At 41.2% G+C, this 22,938-nt stretch overlaps 1 protein-coding gene across 1 annotated transcript in view; it reads right to left on the reverse strand.

Moving 5' to 3' along the window:
- LOC134603562 (A.superbus venom factor 1-like) overlaps positions 1-22,938 on the reverse strand; it is a 241,885-nt gene that overhangs the window by 157,937 nt on the left and 61,010 nt on the right. Inside the window, exons 2-5 of the mRNA XM_063449655.1 lie at positions 22,155-22,347; positions 13,716-13,878; positions 5,777-5,847; positions 3,409-3,500 (exon numbers count right to left, since the gene is read on the reverse strand). Coding sequence (XP_063305725.1) covers positions 3,409-3,500; positions 5,777-5,847; positions 13,716-13,878; positions 22,155-22,347 — 519 coding nt within the window. The remainder of the gene's footprint in view (positions 1-3,408; positions 3,501-5,776; positions 5,848-13,715; positions 13,879-22,154; positions 22,348-22,938) is intronic.

Here is a 22,938-nt window from a genome sequence, read left to right on the forward strand (position 1 = left end):
AGTGAGAACTTTGAGCTTTTTTAAAAAGTAACACTACCCTTAAATGAATAGTGTAAGTTATTTTAAATAAAGTGGTGAATAACTCAACAGTGTCTTAGTACAGGTAGTGAGCACAAGCCAAACTATATAATCTCGTGGATGAGGTTGAAGTTTGGAAAATTGGCTAAATGGGTGTATACAAGCTAATCTAGATGCTTAGGGTGATGAATAGTAGGCAATGAAACCGTAGTTAGAAAAAGTAAATACAAGGGATGGACTTTTTTTTAAGCTGGAATTGACATTTGGTGTTTTGAAGCAAGTGGGTTGTATTGTATTGAACAAATATACAGTCCTGACACTGCATATTGAATATTTAGATATATATTGTAACCAAACCTCTATACTCCGACCGACTACACCCGTTGTAAGTCTCCTAAAACCCAAATGAGACAGTGATCGGAGCCTCTTTGTTACCCAAACATCAGCCAAGACTTGATGAAGGGTACAACAGTGACAATGCTTTATTGGTACAGACTTCATTTATACACAGACCCCCGGGGGTCTCCATTCCATTCAGTACAAGCCCCCAGCTTGAGGGGGATGGTTTACAAATAACCATCTCCTGCTCTGGGAGATACCAACAGCACAACAGTTACAAACTGTAAGACACATTACATATATTGGGGAACTTAGGGGGCAGACACAGGAAACATATATTGCTGGATCGGCCCGGGTCCCAGCTAGGATCCCTGCAAATAGTGGGGCTATCAGATGTGCAGAGCCCGAGAAATCACTGTATAAAATCTTGGCTTGGGGCTCTGTACATCCCTGAAAATAGTTCCATGGCATCGCTTGGTTTAGGCCGGTGAATTCAAACTTCGCGCCCAAACCAATCGGCAGCTAATCAGGAGACAGGCGCGAAAACAAATCGCACCAATCAACCCTCAGGGAGGGGAGGCATTCCTCCAGCCAATCCGAGAAAACCAAATTGCGCCAATCAGTGCTCGGCGAGGGGTGGTGTTTGAATGGCAGCCATTCTCCTATTGGCTGGCACAGACTTTCAGGCGGCCAGCGGGACTCTGCAGCCGTGAAGCTGCCTCACAGTTCCAGGGATTCTGCAGTGGCTCGCCCTCTCTCTCTGGTGAAAATCTCCACGTAGGTAGCACCGGAGAGAGCACTCTTTGGGCAGCTATGCGCCTGGACTCATACCTCCCAGGTAGGGAGCCCCTGCAGCCCTTGTCTGCCCTGCTGACAGTTCGGCTGCAGGCAGGAGGCTCTTGGATCTCTATCGGACAGTGATTATGGGTCCTTTAGGAGCAGGTAGGGCGATCCCCCGCAGGAGAAGGGATCTAGTCTCTTGGCCAACATAGCCAGTCCCATTGAAGTGTCCCAATCAACCTTGGGAACCCCACACCAGTAAATTGTTTAGACCGGTCTCCGTTTGTGCGGCTCCAGTGTGAACACCGGGCAAGGAAAGCGTCTCCTTTCGGGATATGGGAGCACTCATTAATTACCTCCCTTGCGGTTTCACACTTATGTTACTGGTGTGCACGTTCCACTTCATTGGCGTGAACATTCAAATGGGGGACTGGGGTGGTCCCCATTCGGGTGATGAATGGGTTATGTTCATAGTAACGCTCTAGAATGGGAGAACAGGGCACAGCACATGAAACACACTGGGAAACAAGGGGGAACACACAAATAAGCAGCGGGCAAATGTGTGCATGGTACTCCGTCACGGCTGTTCGTCACATATATTATATGTCTGCTTTGTGTTGTTTGGTGTACTGAACCATACACAGTCAGTGTTGGAAGTGGTTTAGCAATTTTTTGTTTATTTATTCATGTATTTTAAAATACTGGTCTTGTGAAGATTTTTTTGAAGCACTTTATACATGAAAGTACACAAAAGTAATAATAGACACATTAGCTTCATTAGCCAGTGTCACTGTGGTGAAATCACCAGAAACAGAAGGTGTGGTGAAACCAACTTCGCCACTGTGAACTGGAGAAGCCTGGTTGCTAGCCTCCTGCCCAGCGATTATGGCCCTGGGAGATTGGGCCCTTTAAAAACAGTGTTCGCCCATTTAATGACTATGGGAGAAGGATTGGCACTTACTAGAGGGCACTTCGGATGCAGCCGAAGTGCTGAAGTTGCCGAAGTGTCGAAGTTACCGAAGTTGTCGAAGTCGTCGAAGTGACCGGCATCGGACAAAGGACCACGTGGCGGCGGCCATTTTAACTCGAACACCGCCAACCCGTACCATCGACTGCACTTCGACACTTCAACTAAAGTCGAAGTACCGAGCACACTTCGAACGGGACTTAGTCATTTTTATACCAAGAAGGGACCGACCGCACAGCCCAAATCCATGGAACTATTTTGGGCAAGAAAAGGTGCTTGCGGTCGGTCATAAAAGGACTTCCGTGTAACTTTTTATTTACTTAAGGGATTGGTATGATTTTTGAGAGTGTTTATGTTTAAAGTATGCTGAGTCTGAATATGTGAATGTGTTTTTATGTGGATGTGATGTATGGGTTAAAAGTTATGAAAGGATTATGTGTCACACTAAGGGGAGGGCATGTGTGGGATGTAACATCTATGTCATTGGTTCTTTTATGCCTCCCCCTGGGTGTGGCCTGTATGTGTGAGTTGGAAATAAAAGCCAGGCTGGATGAGCCAGTCCTGAGTTCCTGTTTAACCCTCAAAATGAAGTGTTGTCTCGTTCTTGGGGGGAATTGGATTGTAAGCTGACTTCCAGGAGTGTAAGCGGATTGTATGCTTTTCTTGTTCAGCTGTTCCAGTTCGGAGTGTTATCTTGTATCCAGTTCGGGAGTTTGGTGTTCTGCAGTAGCTGTGCCGGTCTCTCAAAAGGGGATTATCGCCTATACGGATTTTATTCCCTTTTATGCTGAAACAGTCCGCAACAGAAGGTAGCCATAATGAATGGCTGCTCAGGAAAGAACTCCATTTAATGTATGGGCCATTCTGCTACTCAAATTCGCATTCCTAACAGTATAGATTCCCTTTAAATGTGCAACTGATCTTTACAGTGGGTTGTGATTGGTGCATTATCTGGAGTGGTAAAGATGACAGTGTTATAGATTAAGATTCCTTGAGATATACAGGAAAAGTTGAGAAGAGTAGAAATTGGAAAGTTGGAAAAGTGTTGTAGATTGAATGAGGACAAGTTGAGCTAGGTTTAAGTTGTTGGAGAAGGGGCAGAGATAATGTGTATAGAAGTTCTTCATTAAAAACCTTGACGAGTAAGTAGTTATATGAAAACGACTACCAGTTATTTGCTATGTTTATTTGTAACATGTCTACATCCATATAGCTATGCAACTGTGAATGCAACAGTGTATATGTGACTTTCTGTGAATGTATGTTAGCAGATGCATATTTCCATCAGTGTGTTTCCGACTCACTCTACAATCTCCGGCAGTTTGTAATTCATGGAGATGATGCCATTACTGTCAGGTACTCGAGAATCTCTGAACACAGCAACGTTACTTGGAGTCTAATAAAGGAAGAAGAGTCAGAGTCAAACAAGTGCTATGAGAGAATTCAGCATTAGACAATCTTTAGATCTGATATATATCACTAGGGGATATCCTAGCAATTACATACAACAGCAAAACTAACAACAAACTTAAAAAATGTAATTCATGTAAATTGGCACAATTTTTATTTTTCACTTATTCGTTCATCCTTTATAAAAAAATATGTGGGAAATGAGGAGTTTTAGACAATATACCGTACAATATTTTACAAAGGGTCTGACATATTACTATAAAAGCAAAAATGCTATTTTTTTCACACACAATAGTTGTAGCAAAAATAGATAATTAAAAATGGTTATAGACCTTGCTTATAGCAATTTGTAAGGATCCTTAAGGAATTATTATCGGTGCAGCTTACTAAAAATTGCAACATAATATACAAATGTCTGCATTTGTACATAATGCCCACACACAATGCCTTCCATTAAATTATATTCTTCTAACATAAAGGGACTTAAAACTGCTGTAGCAATCTTTATCTATCTCTGGACTGCTAATGTAATGCTGATAGTTAAATAGTAGAGTTCATTCACTCTCCCCGCCTCCCTGATTGCAGCAAAGTTTCAAAGCATTGGTGAGCTTAGATTTTCAGCATCCTAACATTCATTATATCAGTGACTAGTGGCTTCTGGCAGATAAATCGGTCTCTTTTCAGACTGGTAATCATAACTAGCATATAAATAATAGTGAGTGAGGCTTTATGTACTAGATTTTATACTGCAAAATATATAAAAATAAAAAAGTTAAACTCGATTTTTGGTATTGAAGGGATTAATTGTCATAACAACTCACAGGGAGAATAATGTTTAAATTAGCACTTTCAGTGACAAAGAGGAGATCAACCATGTGGCACTAAAAGGCACATTAAAGTGTGTTGTAGAATGAGTCCGCTATACAAGACTTATTCCTTTCTGTTCTGCTGTACCTGTCGTGGAACTCTTTTCCAGCGATGCGATCGTGAACACAGAGGAAAACTCTACTGCTGCCCATTCAGCTCCCAGACAAGTTAGGAGAATGGTATTCGGGAGAAAGGAAATAACAACTGGGGAGTGCATTCACCCCCTAAAAGCCAGGGGAGCATTTTTCGGTGTTCACACAGGAGCATCCGAAATTAGACCGGCCATTGCCTCTTTTCCTGTGGAACTATTTTGGGCTATCATCTCATGGACGGCCGGTCAATATTTTAATGGTGATTCCATTCTACCTAAGGGATCTAAGCGCTATTTGGACAACTTAGGCATTCAGATCGGGGTTATTCTGGGACATAAGACATGTGGGGTTCCTGTATATTTTGGATATGTTTTGGGGGTATTTTGTACATTTTTGTATCTTTTCCTGTAACTGAGAGATAATTGAGTTATCTTTCTCTTGACTCAATTATCACCCAGACACAGATATGTCTAAGAGTGGTTTGTACTATTTTCTATAGAGACCCCAATGCCGGGGGTCTGTGCATAAAAGGTTGAGTTTAGCATAATAAAACTCAGTTAATTCCCAGAACTATGTGTCATCTAGTTACTGGGGGGAAAGGTTTATGATGATCACAGCAGCGCTTCTTTCAGCTTCGAGGTTTTCCTTCAATCTTCTTTCCCCAGTAACCCAAATGACTAAAAATTATAAATTCTTCTGCTTATGCAATTAAATTAAAAAATAAAAAACACAGGAGTCACACAAACATTTATGGAAAAAAATGTAAACCAAATACAAAAAACAAATAATTGTATCTTCTCTCTCCAGCCTGATTGGCAGGAATGCTCGATATAGACTGACCATTCAAGGCAGGAAAAGCCTTGTATAGACCTTTCCTACAGTGAATGCTCTGTAAGAGCTCTGTGATTGGGTGAAACTTAAACCAACCTATGATTGTGCTCTAATGCTTCACCTTGTAAGCTTTGCTTTCCTTATAATGTTTATATACATATTTCTGGGCAAGTCCACCTTAGTATTCACAGGACAGAGGTTACATTCTTTTATGAAGAGGTCTATATGTATATATTATTTTTAAATAGAAAAGAAAAAAAATGACTACAGGGAAACTAGTCATGCAGTAATCTAGTTGTATCTATTAATCTATTGTGTCTATTATTATCTGCTTTATAAATACATACACATCTTAAGGAAACTAAGTGAATATAACCAGTATTGGCTGTTGTGTTCATAATATTTCCATTTGTTTAATTTCACAATTACAAATTGTACTTGGATGCATTGTCGGAGAAAAAAGCTTACTTACCAGAATTTCAAAGGTCAAAGATTTTCTCAGTGGCTGCAGCTTGTAGTTTGTAGGAAATATTCTATACAGAACTAGAGAGAGAGAGAGAGAGAGAGATTAGATCCAGTGTTCATTCATCTTTTACAAAAAAGGTTGTTGAATACAAGTTAGTCATTTGAAAACAGTTCCACAGTGAATAATTATTATTATTTATAGTTAGAGATGTCGCGAACATAAAATTTTCCGTTCGCGAGCGGCGAACGCAAATTTCCGCAAATGTTCGCGAACGTGCAAACCGGGCGAACCGCCATAGACTTCAATAGGCAGGTGAATTTTAAAACCCACAGGGACTCTTTCTGGCCACAATAGTGATGGAAAAGTTGTTTCAAGGGGACTAACACCTGGACTGTGGCATGCCGGAGGGGGATCCATGGCAAAACTCCCATGGAAAATTACATAGTTAATGCAGAGTCTGGTTTTAATCCATAAAGGGCATAAATCACCTAACATTCATAAATTGTTTGGAATAACGTGCTTTAAAACATCAGGTATGATGTTGTATCGATCAGGTAGTGTAGGGGTTATGCCCGCTTCACAGTGACAGACCAAACTCCCCGTTTAACGCACCGCAAACAACTGCAAACAGTCCATTTGCACAACCGCAAACTCCCCATTTGCACAAGGTTGGATACCAAGCTAGCCATGTCCCGTTCCTTGTCCTCACTGATGTCATTGAAGGTCTCTTCCTCCACCCAGCCACGTCCAACACCAAGGTTCCCTGAAAGGTGACAAAAAGCCCCCTGGGACACCTGCTGTGTTTGGTCTTCCACTTCCTCAAAGCCACCTTCCTCCTCTGACTCCTCTTTTTCAGACTCCTCGCTCTGCGTTGCCTCTCTCTGCGTTATTATAAGGTGTGTTAAGTAGTACTATTCCTATAAGTTTAATCCCTGTTACGTCCCCTATCAGGGGACGTGTATATGGCATCGATTTTAGGAACCAGGAGATTGAAAAAGATGCTTGGTCGGACCTCCTACTTCAAATTTGGGGCACTGCGCGTGCAAGCTAATGTGCCACCAGATAGGAGTGGTGTGTTAAGTAGTACTATTCTTATCAGTTTAATCCCTGTTACCTCCCCAATCAGGGGACGTGTATATGGCATCGATTTTAGGAACCGGGAGATGGAAAAAGATGCTTGGTCAGACCTCCTACTTCAAATTTGGGGAACTGCGCGTGCAATCTAATGTGCCACCAGATAGGAGTGGTGTGTTAAGTAGTACTATTCCTATCAGTTTAATCCCTATTATGTGCCTTTTTTGGTTTGGTTTTTGAAGCCACAGTGCAGCACCAGAGGCCAGAAAAATTAGGCATGTACACATGCCTGAAAAATTAGGTATTGTTGCAGCCGCTGCTGTAGCAGCGGCCAGAAAAATTGATGTTTGTTTCCCAGGCAGAAAGTGCCCTAAAACATTGCGGCTTGGACCCTAGTTGGTGGCATATAAGTCATGCAAGTCATCCGGCATTCAGAGCTAAAATACAGCAGCGTGTGGACCATTTTTAGCCCAAAGCAGCTCATCTCATCAGGCCTTTTTTAGTCGAATGTATCGCCCACTGTCAGTCCCTTTGGGATCCATCCCTCATTCATCTTAATAAAGGTGAGGTAATCTAGACTTTTTTGACCTAGGCGACTTCTCTTCTCAGTGACAATACCTCCTGCTGCACTGGAGGTCCTTTCTGACAGGACACTTGAAGCGGGGCAGGCCAGAAGTTCTATCGCAAATTGGGAAAGCTCAGGCCACAGGTCAAGCCTGCACACCCAGTAGTCAAGGGGTTCATCGCTCCTCAGAGTGTCGATATCTGCAGTTAAGGCGAGGTAGTCTGCTACATGTTGGTCGAGTCATTCTCTGAGGGTGGACCCCGAAGGGCTGTGGCGATGCGTAGGACTTAAAAAGCTCCGCATGTCCTCCATCAACAAAACGTCTGTAAAGACTCCTGTCCTTGCCGGCGTGGTCGTGGGAGGAGGAGGATTACTTTCACCTCTTCCCCTGTTAGATTCCCGTTGTGCTGTGACATCACCCTTATACGCTGTGTAAAGCATACTTTTTAATTTATTTTGGAACTGCTGCATCCTTTCCGACTTGCGGTAATTCGGTAACATTTCAGGCACTTTCTGCTTATACCGGAGGTCTAGTAGCGTGGACACCCAGTACAGGTCGTTCACCTTAAGTCTTTTTATACGAGGGTCCCTCAACAGGTACGACAGCATGAAAGACCCCATTTGCACAAGGTTGGATGCCGAGCTACTCATGTCCCGTTCCTCGTCCTCAGTGATCTCACTGAAGGTATGTTCTTCCCCCCAGCCACGTACAACACCACAGGTACCAGATAGGTGACAACGAGTACCCTGGGATGCCTGTTGTGCTTGGTTTTTGCTCCTCCTCCTCAAAGCCACATTCCTCCTCTGACTCCTCTTCCTCACAATCCTCTTCCAGCGTTGCCACAGGTCCAGCAAGCGATGCTGATAAGGCTGTTTCTGGTGGTGATGGTGACCACAACTCTTCCTCTTCCTCTTCACGCTCATCTACGGCCTGATCCAGCACTCTTTGCAGGGCACGCTCCAGTAAGAAAACAAATGGTATGATGTCACTGATGGTGCCTTCGGTGCGACTGACTAGGTTTGTCACCTCCTCAAAAGGATGCATGAGCCTACAGGCATTGCGCATGAGCGTCCAGTAACATGGCAAACAAATTCCCAGCTCCGCAGAGGCTGTCCTAGCACCCTGGTCATACAAATAGTCGTTAACGGATTTTTCTTGTTGGAGCAGGCGGTCGAACATTAGGAGTGTTGAATTCCAACGTGTCGGGCTGTCGCAAATCAAGCGCTTCACTGGCATGTTGTTTCGCCGCTGGATATCTGAAAGGTGCGCCATGGCCGTGTAGGAACGCCTGAAATGGCCACACACCTTCCTGGCCTGCTTCAGGACGTCCTGTAAGCCTGGGTACTTATGCACAAAGCGTTGTACGATCAGATTACACACATGTGCCATGCACGGCACATGTGTCAACTTGCCCAAATTCAATTCCGCCAACAAATTTCTTCCGTTGTCACAAACCACTTTGCCGATCTCCAGTTGGTGCGGAGTCAGCCACTGATCCACCTGTGCATTCAGGGCGGACAGGAGTGCTGGTCCGGTGTGACTCTCTGCTTTCAGGCAAGTCAACCCCAAGACGGCGTGACACTGCTGTATCCGGGATGTGGAATAGTAACTGGGGAGCTGGGGGGGTGCCGTTGATGTGGAGCAAGACGCAGCAGCAGAAGAGGACTCAGCCGAGGAGGTTATGGAAGAGGATGGAGTAGGAGGAGTAGAGGAGGTGGCAGCAGGCCTGCCTGCAAGTCGTGGCGGTGTCACCAACTCCTCTGCAGAGCCACGCATTCCATGTTTGGTAGCCGTCAGCAGGTTTACCCAATGTGCAGTTTAGTCGATATACCTGCCCTGACCATGCTTTGCAGACCAAGTATCAGTGGTCAGATGGACCCTTTCCCCAACACTGTGTGCCAGACATGCCATTACTTCCTATTGCACAATCGAGTACAGGTTGGGGATTGCCATTTGTGCAAAGAAATTCCGGCCGGGTACCTTCCACTGCAGTGTCCCAATAGCTACAAATTTTTGGAACGCCTCAGACTCCACCAGCTGTCAGATGCCGGGCAAGGGGGTGACTTTGTGACATTGGCTTCTTACGCTCAAACATGTCCTTGACAGACACCTGACTGTGGGCAGATGAGCAGGAACTGCTCAAGGTGAGAGACGGAGTGGCGGATGGTTGAGAGGAGGCAAGGAGGACAGCAGTGGTTGACGTGGCTGAAGATGCTGGACCAGGAGTAGGATGGCGGCTTTGAGTTTGTGTGCTGCTTGTACTCATGTGTTGATCCCATAGGCGTTTGTGATGTGCGATCATGTGCCTTCGCAAAGCAGTTGTACCTAGGTGGGTGTTGGACTTCCCACGACTCTTTTGGCACGTTTCTTTTGGCACAGGTTGCAAATGGCATCGCTGTTGTCAGAGGCAGACACACGAAAAAAATGCCACACTGCTGAGCTCTGCAATGACGGCATTCTGGTGGTGGCAACAGCATGTGTTGATTGGCGTGCTGTCTTGCTGACCCCGGGTGCCGATGCATGCTGTCTAACTGTGCCACTAGCTCCTTGCGACGACCTCCCCCTGCTTCCAATTCGTCTCCTCCTCCTCTCTGTCTCCCCATCTGAACTTTCCCCCTGTTCTTCTTCTCTTCTAGTGGGCACCCACGTGACATCCACGGACGCATCGTCATCATCAACCGCTTCACTTGTATCTGACAACTCAGCAAAGGAAGCAGCAGCGGGTACAACATCATCATCATCACACCGTATGTCCATGTGTGTAATGCTGCCTGACTGAGACATATCCCTGTTATCTACATCCTCTGGCATTAATGGTTGCGCATCACTCATTTCTTCCAACTGATGTTTAAATAACTCCTCTGACAGATCAAGTGAAGCGGCTGTGGTGCTAGTGTTGGTGGTGCCCGAAGCTAAGCTGGAGGAAGATGGTGCGTCAAGGTTCCGAGCGGAAGCTGTAGAAGATTGGGTGTCCTGTGTTAGCCAGTCAACTATGTCCTCAGAACTTTTCGAGTTCAGGGTACGTGGCCTCTGAACACTGGGCATTATTCTAGGGCCAATGGGAATCACAGCACCACGACCACGACGTGGTGGCCTGCCTCTGCCTGTCATTTTTTTTTTCGATTAGTGGTACTATGCGTGCAAGCTACTGTGACAACAGATATGAGTGGCACTGTGCACTGGCAGAAGTTGGCAGAGTAGACGCTGTAGGCCTGACACACACGCTTGCAGACAACTAACTGCTATTCAATCTATTACAGTCAAAAAAAATATTTTTTTTAAATGTACACTACTGTTACACCAGATATGAGTTGCACTGGTGTGACACTGTGCCCTGGCAGGCCCTGAAACGCACACGTGTAAAGGAAACTGACTGCTATTATGTCACAGTCAAAAAGTGTTTTTTTTTTTTAAATGTACACTACTGTTACACCAGATATGAGTTGCACTGGTGTGACACTGTGCCCTGGCAGTCCCTGAAACGCACACGTGTGAAGGAAACTGACTGCTATTATATTACAGTCAAAAAAGTTTTTTTTAAATGCAAGCTATTGTGACACCAGATATGAGTGGTGGCACTGGGCAAGTGGGCACAGTATACGCTGTGAGCCTGACACACACGCTGGCAGGCAGGCAGCTGCAATTAGATTACACAGGAAAAAAAAGCAGACTGATGTTCTAGCCCTGAAAATGGCTTTTTGGGGTGCTGTCCTTACAGCAGAGATCAGATGAGTCCTTCAGGACTGTAGTGGACACTGAATACACTAGCCTAGCTATCGATTTCCCTATTAAATCAGCAGCAGCTACACTGTCCCTCCTCTCACTAAGAATGCAGCTTCCAAATGATTCTAAAATGGATGCTGTCCAGGAGGTGGTAGGGTCTGGGAGGGAAGGTCTGCTGCTGATTGGCTGGAATGTGTCTGCTGACTGTGAGGCACAGGGTCAAAGTTTACTCAATGATGACGAGTAGGGGGCGGACTGAACATCGCATATGTTTGCCCGCCGTGGCGAACGCGAACAAGCTATGTTCGCCAGGAACTACTAATCGCCAGCGAACTATTCGGGACATCTCTATTTATAGTACAAACAAATTCTGCAGTGCTTGACAGTCATAGAATAGAGATAACTGACAAGTTATTGACATGCAAAATATAAACAATACAAGAGGTGAAGGCACTTCTCAGACAAGCTTACACTCTATAAGGAAGGGATATAGGCACAGAAGAGGAGGGAGGACTAATAGATTAGATGCCCATGTCCAAATAAGCTAGTCAGGGTGGTGTGTTGAAGAACCGAACAGTGGGAAGAGGCACACAGTGTCTAGTTCAGGGATAGGCAACCTTCGGCACTGCAGATGTTGTGGACTACATCCCCCAAAACGCTCTTAAACCTATAATGCTTGCAAAGAATCATAGTAGGTGTAGTCCAAAACATCTGGAGTGCCAAAGGATGCCTATGCCTGGTCTAGTTTATCCCTTAAATGACATAAATTTTATTCCAGACTCTTAACAACCCAAGCTGAAGCTCAATTTCCCTGGTTCAAACTTAGTTGTGCTAGCTGACGTCTAGGTAAGAAATATTGTTCTCCTTGGAGTTCTGCTTCTAACCTTAGAAGCCAATCTGGCAGTAAAGCTGCCTTTGTCTTTGTTTCCCTCCAACCCATCATTGATAATAGCTTAATTATTAAAGGAAAACTATAGCTTATTAAAACAGTCTTGGTTTATAACTCATTCCAATGCAGTCTTACTGCTCAATTCAAGTTTTCTACTTCCCTTATAGCACAGTGTGTTTAATTTAAAGGTTCTTATTTCCTGCTCTGTTAAGTGCCTGCAAGAGCCGCAGCAGCACCCTGTATGTGACTAAAGTTCAGTGGATAAGAACTTCTAAAGTAAGCATGCTCAACTGTAAAACTGAAATAATTTGTTTTCATGGAGACTGCGTGACTCAAAGCCAGGGAAAGTTTGAGTAGGGCCAAAAACAGAAACAAAGTGATTTAACTCAAATTAAGCAGAAAATTTAGTAAGGCTGCAGCAGCATGATCTATAAACTAAAACAGCCATACAAATTCCAGTTTCATCCCTGAGTTGGGATTATACCACTCAGAGTCTTATCTAAGAGATGATTGGTGGCTCTATCCTTTTGAGTGTATATTCTTTTTCACATAACTGAGATATTGAACATACTGGGTTGCACTATGGGTTTTTCTTTTCTGCTTATATTTTACATGAGATGCCAATAACAGAGCTCCCTACCTCAATCAAAACCTAATTTATTTTAACGCCAAGGAGGACTTTTGACTGAACTACAGCATCACCTCCTCAAAGACTTGTAGAAAAAAGACCCTTGTTTTATTCCTCTGAGACCTTTTAAGTATATCTAAGTTATTTCTATCACTATTTGGTTTTATTTATATATATACACACACACTCACATACACATCCATACTTATTTCAATTTATACAAAGAAACAAGTTCTGGTACTTAAAAAAACTCCCATTACTCCTGGGCGGCAGCAACGACCATAGTACACATCAGCTAAAATACATATAGGTAAAAACCAAAGAAAAAAAGTTTATTATTTCAATTTCTAAGTAGACAAATATTAAATCCAAACAGGATAAAATAGTGGTGGAATGGCGCTGTGGTGTATATAAATCGTAGAGGAATCATATAAAAGGCATCAAGAGAGGAGATCCACTATGCACTCTGATGAAGACCCCAAGGTCCAAACGTGTCAGTGCCAGTGGACTTTTTTTTTTTTTTTTACTATTTCTGTATGAAGTTGACCTATGCTGTATGCTCTTTGATTTTATTTTATGTATTAGATCCAGTAAAGTTTATTTTAGTTTTTGACTCTGGATCCTGCTTTTTTTCTCTGAGCATTTACAAGGAGACTACTTATGGGAACTCCACAGCCTGAATGAGCTGATTATTCAACTGCGATATAAGCCAGAGCCTGCTTGGTGTGGCTCTGGAAAGTGTGAGTGACCCAATACCTCTGTAATAGATCTTGTATATACATGTAACAGTATTATGCTATGTTTGCTTTGTGTTATTTGTTTCAGATCAAGAGGTTCCTCATGTATAAGTATACCATTTAAATTGGCTATATTATTGTGCACCCTCCATTATCTGTCATTCTTTATTTCAATTTATACTTGGCGCAAATCTGTCTTTTCTTGTTTTCTACCTACTGTATCTAGGGTATCCAATGAACAGAATCTGCTGCCATTTGAGTGAGCGCTGTATCTCCCCCTCTCTTTGTAAAAACCTGTAGTAGTTATAATAAAGTGCAATAAATGTACCTTGCGATTCTGGTGTGTAGATAGTTTTATCGGTCTGAATGAAGAGGTACCCACTTTGAAATGACAATAACAGAACTTTTTCTAGGTTACAAAAATTAGAGCGTAGATTTACATAGACATACATCTTCTTTGTTGTGTCTATTTTCAAACTTGCAGAAGGAATCTGAAAAAAATGAATGTTCAGAAAATTAGAAAACACGTATATATTATTTTAAGGAACACATTAACCCCTTAAGACCGCAGGACGTACTATGCCGTCCTTATTTGGGCGGCTCTAAACGCCGCAGGACGGCATAGTACGTCCTGGGCGGTCTTACCCCCCACGTGGCCGGCGGCACATGGCCGCTGCAGATCACGGTCGGGGGGCATGCCTGGCTCCCCAGGCAGCCCCCCTGTGCCTGGGGACCGCGGTCTGCAGCTTCCGATCGCAGTGACAGGCTGTCACTGCGATCGGTATTTACCATGTGTCAGCCGATTTTAAAATCGGCTGACACATGGCGCCGCGGCATTTTCAATCTGCAGATCGCGGTCGGGGGACATGCCTGGCCCCCCAGGCAGTCCCCCTGCGGTCAGTGACCGCGATCTGCAGAGTATGATCGCAGGGAGAGGCTGTCTCTGCGATCTGAATGCAGAGACAGCCTCTCCCTGCGATCTGATCGCAGTGACAGCCTGTCACTGCGATCAGAGTTACTATGTGTCAGCCTATTGGCTGACCCATAGTAACTGCAGGCAGGATCCCCCTGCAGATCGCGGTGGGGGGCATGCCTGGCCACCCAGGCACTCCCCCTGTGGCCAATTACCGCCATCTGCAGGAGGTGATCACAGTGACAGCCTGTCACTGTGATCACTGATCCTGTGTGTCAGCCAGTGATGTAAAATCACTGGCTGACACTGTCTCTGCCCCTCTGCTCCCCTCTTAACCCCTTAATGTTACAAAATAAAATAAATTACAGTTACACATCAAATATACTTAGATCATTTATATATATATATATTATATATATGATCTAAGTATATATATATATATATATATATATATATATATATATATATATATATATATAGACACACACATTTACACATACACTAAGTGTATTTTAATATTTATATATATATAATTATATATATATATATTAATATCAAAATACACGTAGAAGGATATTGATTAAATCTATACATAATTATGATTATATATATATATATTTTATAATAAAAAATATAAATACGTTAAAAAAAATAAATTTAAAAATTAAAAAAAAAAATTAAAAATTAAAAATATATATATGTGTGTAATTTCGTTCTAACTGTATTTTGATATTAATATATATATTGATATCAAAATACACGTAGAATGAAATAATATATATATGTATATACCTAAGTATATACGTATACATCACTATATGTATACCTATATATAAATAAAAATAATTGTAAAAAAATTATATACATATATATATATACATATACATATCCACACACGTGTATATATAATAATTTTACATATATATTTATGTAATAATTTTACATAATTAGGTATCCTAATTAATTACAATTAGCGGGACCTGCCTAACAACCCAGGCCGAAAGTATAGGGAATTTAATTTGCTAGCACTATATTTAACCCTATAACTTTCCAAGACACTATAAAACCTGTACATGGGGGGTACTGTTTTACTCGGGAGACATCGCTGAACACAAATATTTGTGTTTCAAAACCGTAAAATGTATTACAACAATGATATCGTCAGGGAAAGTGAAATTTATTGCATTTTTCGCACACAAACGGCACTTACACTGACGATATTTTTGCTGTAATACTTTTTACTGTTTTGAAACACAAATATTTGTGTTCAGCAAAAGTCTCCTGAGTATAACAGTACCCCTCATGTACAGGTTTTAGGGTGTTTTCAAAAGTTACAGAGTCAAACATAAGGCTTGCGTTTCAGTTTTTTCACAATGAAATTCGCCAGATTGGTTACGTTGGCTTTGAGACCGTATAGTAGCCCAGAAATAAGAATTACCTCCATAATGGCATACCATTTGCAAAAGTAGACAACCCAAGGTATTGCAAATGGGGTATGTTCAGTCTTTTTTAGTAGCCACTTAGTCACAAACACTGGCCAAAATTGGCTTTCAAAATATTTTTTTGCATTTTTCACACACAAACAAATATTAACGTTAACTTTGGCTAGTGTTTGTGACCAAGTGGCTACTAAACAAGACTGGACATACCCCATTTGCAATACCTTGGGTTGTCTACTTTTGCAAATGGTATGCCATCATGGGGGTAATTCTCATTCCTGGGCTACCATACAGTCTCAAAGGCAACGTAACCAAACTGGCAAATTTCAATGTGAAAAAACTGAAAAGTGTAACATGCTTTATTTGACCCTGTAACTTCCCAAAACACCATAAAACCTGTACATAGGGGGTACTGTTTTACACGTGAGACATCGCTGAATACAAATATGTGTATTTTATTGCAGTAAAAGCAAACAGTATTATGACATTCACAGTTAGAATGTCACATAGAACTAAGAAAATGTAAAAAAAATCTTATTTTCTCTCATTTTTTTATATTGTATTCATATTAAGTTATGTTCCATACCTAAATATTTGATGTTAAATGAAAGCCCTGTTTCCCCTGAATAAAATGATATATAATAAGTGTGGGTGCATTTAATATGAAAGAGGTGAATTACGGTTGGACAGACATATAGCGCAAATGCCAGGTTTTGTTTACGTTTTTTTTGGATCACAACTTGTACATTTGGCTGCGGTCTTAAGGGGTTAAAAAAAGAAATAAATAAAAATAAAAAAATAAACATTTTGCTACAGCATAGTAAGAACAAAAAAGATGCAAACTTTTCGACCCAAAGAGTTGTCTTGTAAGATTCTTTATATATTTGTACATGTACCATTTTTTTGTATGTGTACAAATTGTTGACCCAAGTAGAATTCTCAAGTACAAAATCAAATTATGAACCCGTTTTGGTGTATAGATCATGCCCCGGCAGTCTCACTGCTCAATTAACTGTCCTTTAGTAATTAAATCACTTTGTTTATGCAATACATATACAGGCATGTTACTTACACAGCCTTCCTAAATACTTCCTGTAAAGAGTCATCTAATGTTTACACTTCCTTTGCAATTATTTTTTTAATTAGAAGTGCATATCTCCTTCTCTGTTAATAGCTAGATGCCATAAAAGTGTTTGCTAGACCCTGCAGGAGACTCCTGTATGTAATTAACATTCATTTTCAATCACATGTAACTGACAGAGCAGTAGATGTGATTGAAAATGAAACCATTTTGTTTTAATGCAGGGGAGGTGTGGATAGGGCTGAATAAACAGAAACAAAAGTGGTTTAATGTTGAATGAAAGTTAATTGAGCAGTGCAACTTCAGGGGCATTATCTGTACACCAAAACTGCTTCATTAAGCTAAAGTAGTTTTGGTCTACTTGTTTGGAGCCTTTATTTCTTGAGAAAGACTCATTAATTTTATTCACTCACCTTGATACTAAAATATACCTGTTACAGAGAATTGCACTACTATTTGTTTGTTTTTTATTCCTTTATATATGTCTATATGCTGCCGGGTATATGCCTTTAGGGAGGGGTGCACAAGAGGAAGATCCCCAGATGTTATATAACTACAAATCCCATGATGCTTTGCATGCCTTTAGAATGCTTTTAGAATGACAACGCATCATAGAAGTTGTAGTTTTAAAACATCTGGGGATCTACCTATGGGGCATTAGGGGTAAGTGTTATTTTTCAAAACATTAATGCTGCACTTGCACTTTATGTTTTTGGGTGGGGTACATCACCTAAACACTAAGTTTTAAATGTTATACCTGAGTTTTTTTTAACCACACAAGTATCTACTGGAGCAGCATTTTCCAATTGGTGTTCTGCGGAACCCTAGGGTTCCACGACAACAAACTTTAGGTTCCGTTGTGATTTGCCCATCAGTTGGCCCAAGCATTTAGGGCCATTCGATGGGTATTGCTCAACAGGGGTCCGGTCAGGTGCCGGTGCTGTCTAATGGGACCCCTGTTGTATGGGATGCTGGGAGGAAGTGACAGCACTTCCTCCCAGGCATAGCACGCCTGTTAGAGCACCGGATAGAGGGAGAAAGGGAGCAGCAGATATGGAGCCCCTGGCACACCAGCCTCAGCCAGCAGCCTGCAGTACGGAAGGAAGAAAAAATATAAGTTAACAGCAAAAGGTAAGTTAACGCATATATGTGTATGTGTCTATGTATGTGTGTACCTGTGTCAGTGTGTTTACCTGTCAATGTGTGTGAATCTGTGTGTGCATGTGCCAGTTTGTGTATATTTGTGTCAAGGTGTGTGTATGTGTCACTGTGTATCTGTGTCTTTGAGTGTCAGTGTGTGCCAGTTTTGTGTATCTGTGTCTGTGTGTATGTGCTTGTGTGTATCTGTGTGCCAGTGTATGTGCCTGTGTAAGTGTGTGTGCCAGTATGTGTGTATGTGCCAGTGTGTGTGTGTATGTGCCACTGTGTGTATCTGTGTGTCAAGGTGTGTGTATCAGTCAGTATGTGTATCTGTGTCAGTGTGTGTTTATGTGTGCCACTATGTGCCAATGTGTGTGTGCATATGTGTGTCAGCTACACACACACACACACACATATACACACACACTGGCACAGACAAACACCGATACACACACACTGGCACATACAAACACAGATACACACACCTTGACACACATACACACCGGCACATACAAACAAAGATACACACATATACACACTTTGACACACATATACACACACCTTGACACACCGATAGATAGATAAACACACACAGACTGTGTGTATCTGTGTGTTATGGTGTTTGTATCTGTGTGCCAGTGTGTGTGTATTTGTGTGCCACTGTGTGCCACTGTGTGTGTGTTTCTGTGTGTCAGATATATACACACACACAGATACACACTGACACACAGATACACACACTAGCACATGCAAACACAAATACACACACCTTGAAACACCGACCCACACCAGCACATACAAACATAGATACACACACTTTGACACACAGCATACACACACATTGACACACCATATACATACTGTATATTCACGTTGTGTGAATCTCTGTGTCAAGGTGTGTGAAACTGTGTCAGTATGTGTATTTGTTTGTGTGTATGTATCTGACACACAGATACACACACACACACACAGTGGCACATAGTGGCACACACATCAGGCACAGAGATACACACACCTTGACACACAGATACACACACTTTGACACACAGACACACACCAGCACATGCAAACACAGACACACACACTTTGACACACAGCATACACACACATTGACACACAGATACACACAGTGAAAACCCCTGCAGCCACTTACCTTTATCCAGCCCCGGGCTCCCTCGGCGCTGGTGACCTCTCCTCCCCCTCCGATGTCAGCTCCCAAGTGGAGAGAATACGCATGTGCGGTCAGAGCCCCAGGCGCATTAAAAATGCACATAGGAAAGCTACACATTGAACGTCGGGGAAGTGCCTCTAGCGGCTGTCAGGAAGACAGCTACTAGAGGCTGGATTAACCCTGCAATGTAAACATAGCAGTTTCTATGAAATTGCTATGTTTACAGCTGCATGGTTAAAACCTGGGGGACCTGGCACCCAGACCACTTCATTGAGCTGAAGTGGCCTGGGTGACTATAGTGGTAATTTAATCATATATAACAAGTTAACATCTAGATTGAATGTTGTATTCAGTGGTTTCTAAAGACGATGCCTCTTTAAAGGAACAATCCAGCTAATCTAGCATTATAAAAATATATCATTCTGATCTCCTGCTCTGTTAACTGAACTTTAATCACAGTCAGGCAGCTGCTGCAGGCTTTAGGAGGCAATTAACACAACAGGAGATACGTAACATAAAGCAAACACACAGTGCAAGGGTAGTTTAACCCCTTAAGGACCGGACTGTTTTTGCGATGTTATACATTTGCGACCAGGCATCTTTTTACACTTTTGTGGTGTTTGTGTTTAGCTGTAATTTTCCGCTCTCTCATTTACTGTTCCCATACAAATTATATATTGTTTTTTTCAGGACAAAAGGGGCTTTCTTTACATACCATTATTTATATAATCTCATGTAATTTAATTTTTAAAAAATGAAAAAATATGATGAAAAATTGAAAAAAATACATGTTTTTTGACTTTTATGTGAAAAATCTTTTACTCATCTACAAAAGCGAATGAAAAAAACTGCTAAATAGATTCAAAATGTTGTCCTGAGTTTAAAAATACCCAGTGTTTACATGCTTTTTGCTATTTTTTTGTATGTTATAGGGCTATAAGTACAAGTAGGATATTGCGGTTTCAAAATATACATTTTTAAAATGTATCAATAGTGACATTGTAACACTATTATCTGTCATAAATCGCTGAATAACACCCCACATGTACATATTTTTTTTAAAGTAGACAACCCAGGGTATTCAATATGGGGTATGTCCAGACTTTTTTAGTAGCCAGTTAGTCGCAAACACTGGGCAAATTTAGCGTTCAGATTTGTTTGTGTGTGAAAAAAGTAAAAAACTAAATTGAACGCTAATTTTGGCCAGTGTTTGTGACTAAGTGGTTACTAAAAAAGACTGGACATACCCCATTTGCAATACCTTGGGTTGTCTTCTTTTGCAAATGGTATGCCATCATGGGGGTAATTCTCATTCCTGGGCTACCATACGCTCTCAAAAGCAACGTAACCAACCTGGCCATTTTCAATGTAAAAATATTTGACCCATATATTTGACCCTGTAACTTTCAAAAACGCTATAAAACCTGTACATGGGGGGTACTGTTATACTCAGGAGACTTTGCTGAACACATATATTAGTGTTTCAAAACTGGAAAATGTATCACATCAATTATATCATCAGTAAAAGTGCTGTTTGTGTGTGAAAAATGCAAAAAAAAAAGTAACTTTCACTGACAATATCATCGCTGTGATATGTTTTACTGTTTTGAATCACTAATATTTGTGTTCAGTGAAGTCTCCCGAGTAAAACAGTACCCCCCATGTACAGGTTTTAGGGTGTCGTAGAACGTTACAGGGTAAAATACAGGGATAGCAAATTAAATTATCTGGACTTTCGGCCTGGGTTGGTAGGCATGTCCCTTAAATTGCAATCAATAAAATAACTTAATTATGTAAAAGTATTACATAAATACGCACGTAGAGTTTAAATATATATGCATATTTATATATTTGAAGTCTACATGTATATTTATATAATTATTTATGTAATTTTGTATATGGACATATGAATAGTTCGTATTCTTTTTATTTATTTATATATACATAGATATATATACAATTTCATTCTAAGTGTATTTTGATATAAATATATATATATATTAATATCAAAATACAGTTAGAATAAAATTTCGTATAGATATATAATTTTTTAAAAAAAATTATTATTATTTTTACATGTTTAATTTCATTTAAATTACTTATTATTTGTATTTTATAATAATATATATATACAATATATATAGTTATTATATATATTATATATATATACGTGTGTAATTTAATTATAAGTGTATTTTTATATTAATATATGTACATATTAATATAAAAATACACTTAGCATGACATTATATATATGATATATAGACATATATTATATAGGTATAATATATGTCTATATATCATATATATATACACATATATAATATTTTTTTTTTATTAACTTTAACTTTCATTTTTTTTTATGATTTTACACTAGCAGGGAGACTGCCTGTCAGCACAGACAGTCCCCCTGCAGGCAGACACATGGACACCTATTGTGACCATGTGGTCGCCCTTTTGAGCGATCACATGGCCACAGGGGTCCTAATTCGCCATGGGGAGACTGTCTGGGCTGCAGGCAGTCTCCCCACAACGGGAGCACTGCCGATCGCCGCCGGGGGAACGACGGCGATCAGGTAAGTACATCTTAAAGTCAGGACGGTTCAGGACCGTCCTCGGTCGGCAATGGAAAAATGCCGATGACGGTCCTGAACCGTCCTGCGTCCTTAAGGGGTTAAAAATTAGACCTCTTTTTCAGGAAGTATATAGAGAAGTTGTGTGAGTCTCAGCCAGTAAAGTGTGTCTAGGACTGCATAATACAAGTGATTTAACTCCTAAAAGTCAGATAAATTGCGCAGTGAAACTACAGGAACATGATCTATACACCAAAACCACTATATTAAGTTAAATCTGTTTTGGTCCTTAGAGTATCCCTTTAAATCATAAAAACATCATTGAGTTGTGGGATTTTTTTTGACACATTAAACATGCTACCCCATCTCCATACATTCCCTGACCTACACACATTTATTGCATATGTAGTTCTAGCTCATCTCCATATCTGCAATATTTGACCAGTTTACCTTTATCTTAATTTGCCCCAGAAATGCATTGGCTCCATTAATGTAGACCGATGTTTGAACAATTGAACTTTTCTTGAGAGGGAAATCTTTGATCTCGATGTTTGCAATGAAATCGGTTTTAATTTTTTGAGCATCAATGATAATTGTCTCTTCACTTTCTACATGTAGAACGCTGGGTGTGATTAAGATACATCTGCAACATAAACAAAAACATCTTTATTAAAATGTGCATGGCAAAATGACATTATCTCCACTAGGGGCCAGACATTCCTCTACATATCAGGTAAAAACTAAATACAAATTAAAGGGATTCTATAATATTTGGAATATAAAGTTCTATTCGTAACACTATTAGAGAGCTCGCTGGTCCTCACCTCCCTCGTGCCTCTCAGGCAGCTAAAGTGCCGTTGCTGGGTTGGTAATCTGCCTCCTCTGACATGATCTGATGAGGGGGCTAATGTGCATGTGTGGAGAGCACTGCAAGATCATTAGGCCCTCCCATAGGAAAGTATTGCTTCATTGTTTTCCTATGGGGATTTCAAAAGCGTGACTCATGCAGAGCGTGTTCACAACCATGAAGTGCCTTTATTGGCAGTTTTACCCTACTGTAGCGGGCCCTGGGTAACCCGGCTGGTTACCCCCGTTATAAATGAATTAAGAGATCCATTTTCCCCTGTAACTGGACGACACACAGTTCCAGAGGTACAACAACAACTTTATTGGCCACATTCAGCTTTATACTTTCCCCATGCATGGGGTGGATCACACACAATGTCCCAGGATC

Source organism: Pelobates fuscus, chromosome 3 (genome assembly GCF_036172605.1).
Source record: "Pelobates fuscus isolate aPelFus1 chromosome 3, aPelFus1.pri, whole genome shotgun sequence".
Classification (NCBI taxonomy): Eukaryota; Metazoa; Chordata; class Amphibia; order Anura; family Pelobatidae; genus Pelobates; species Pelobates fuscus.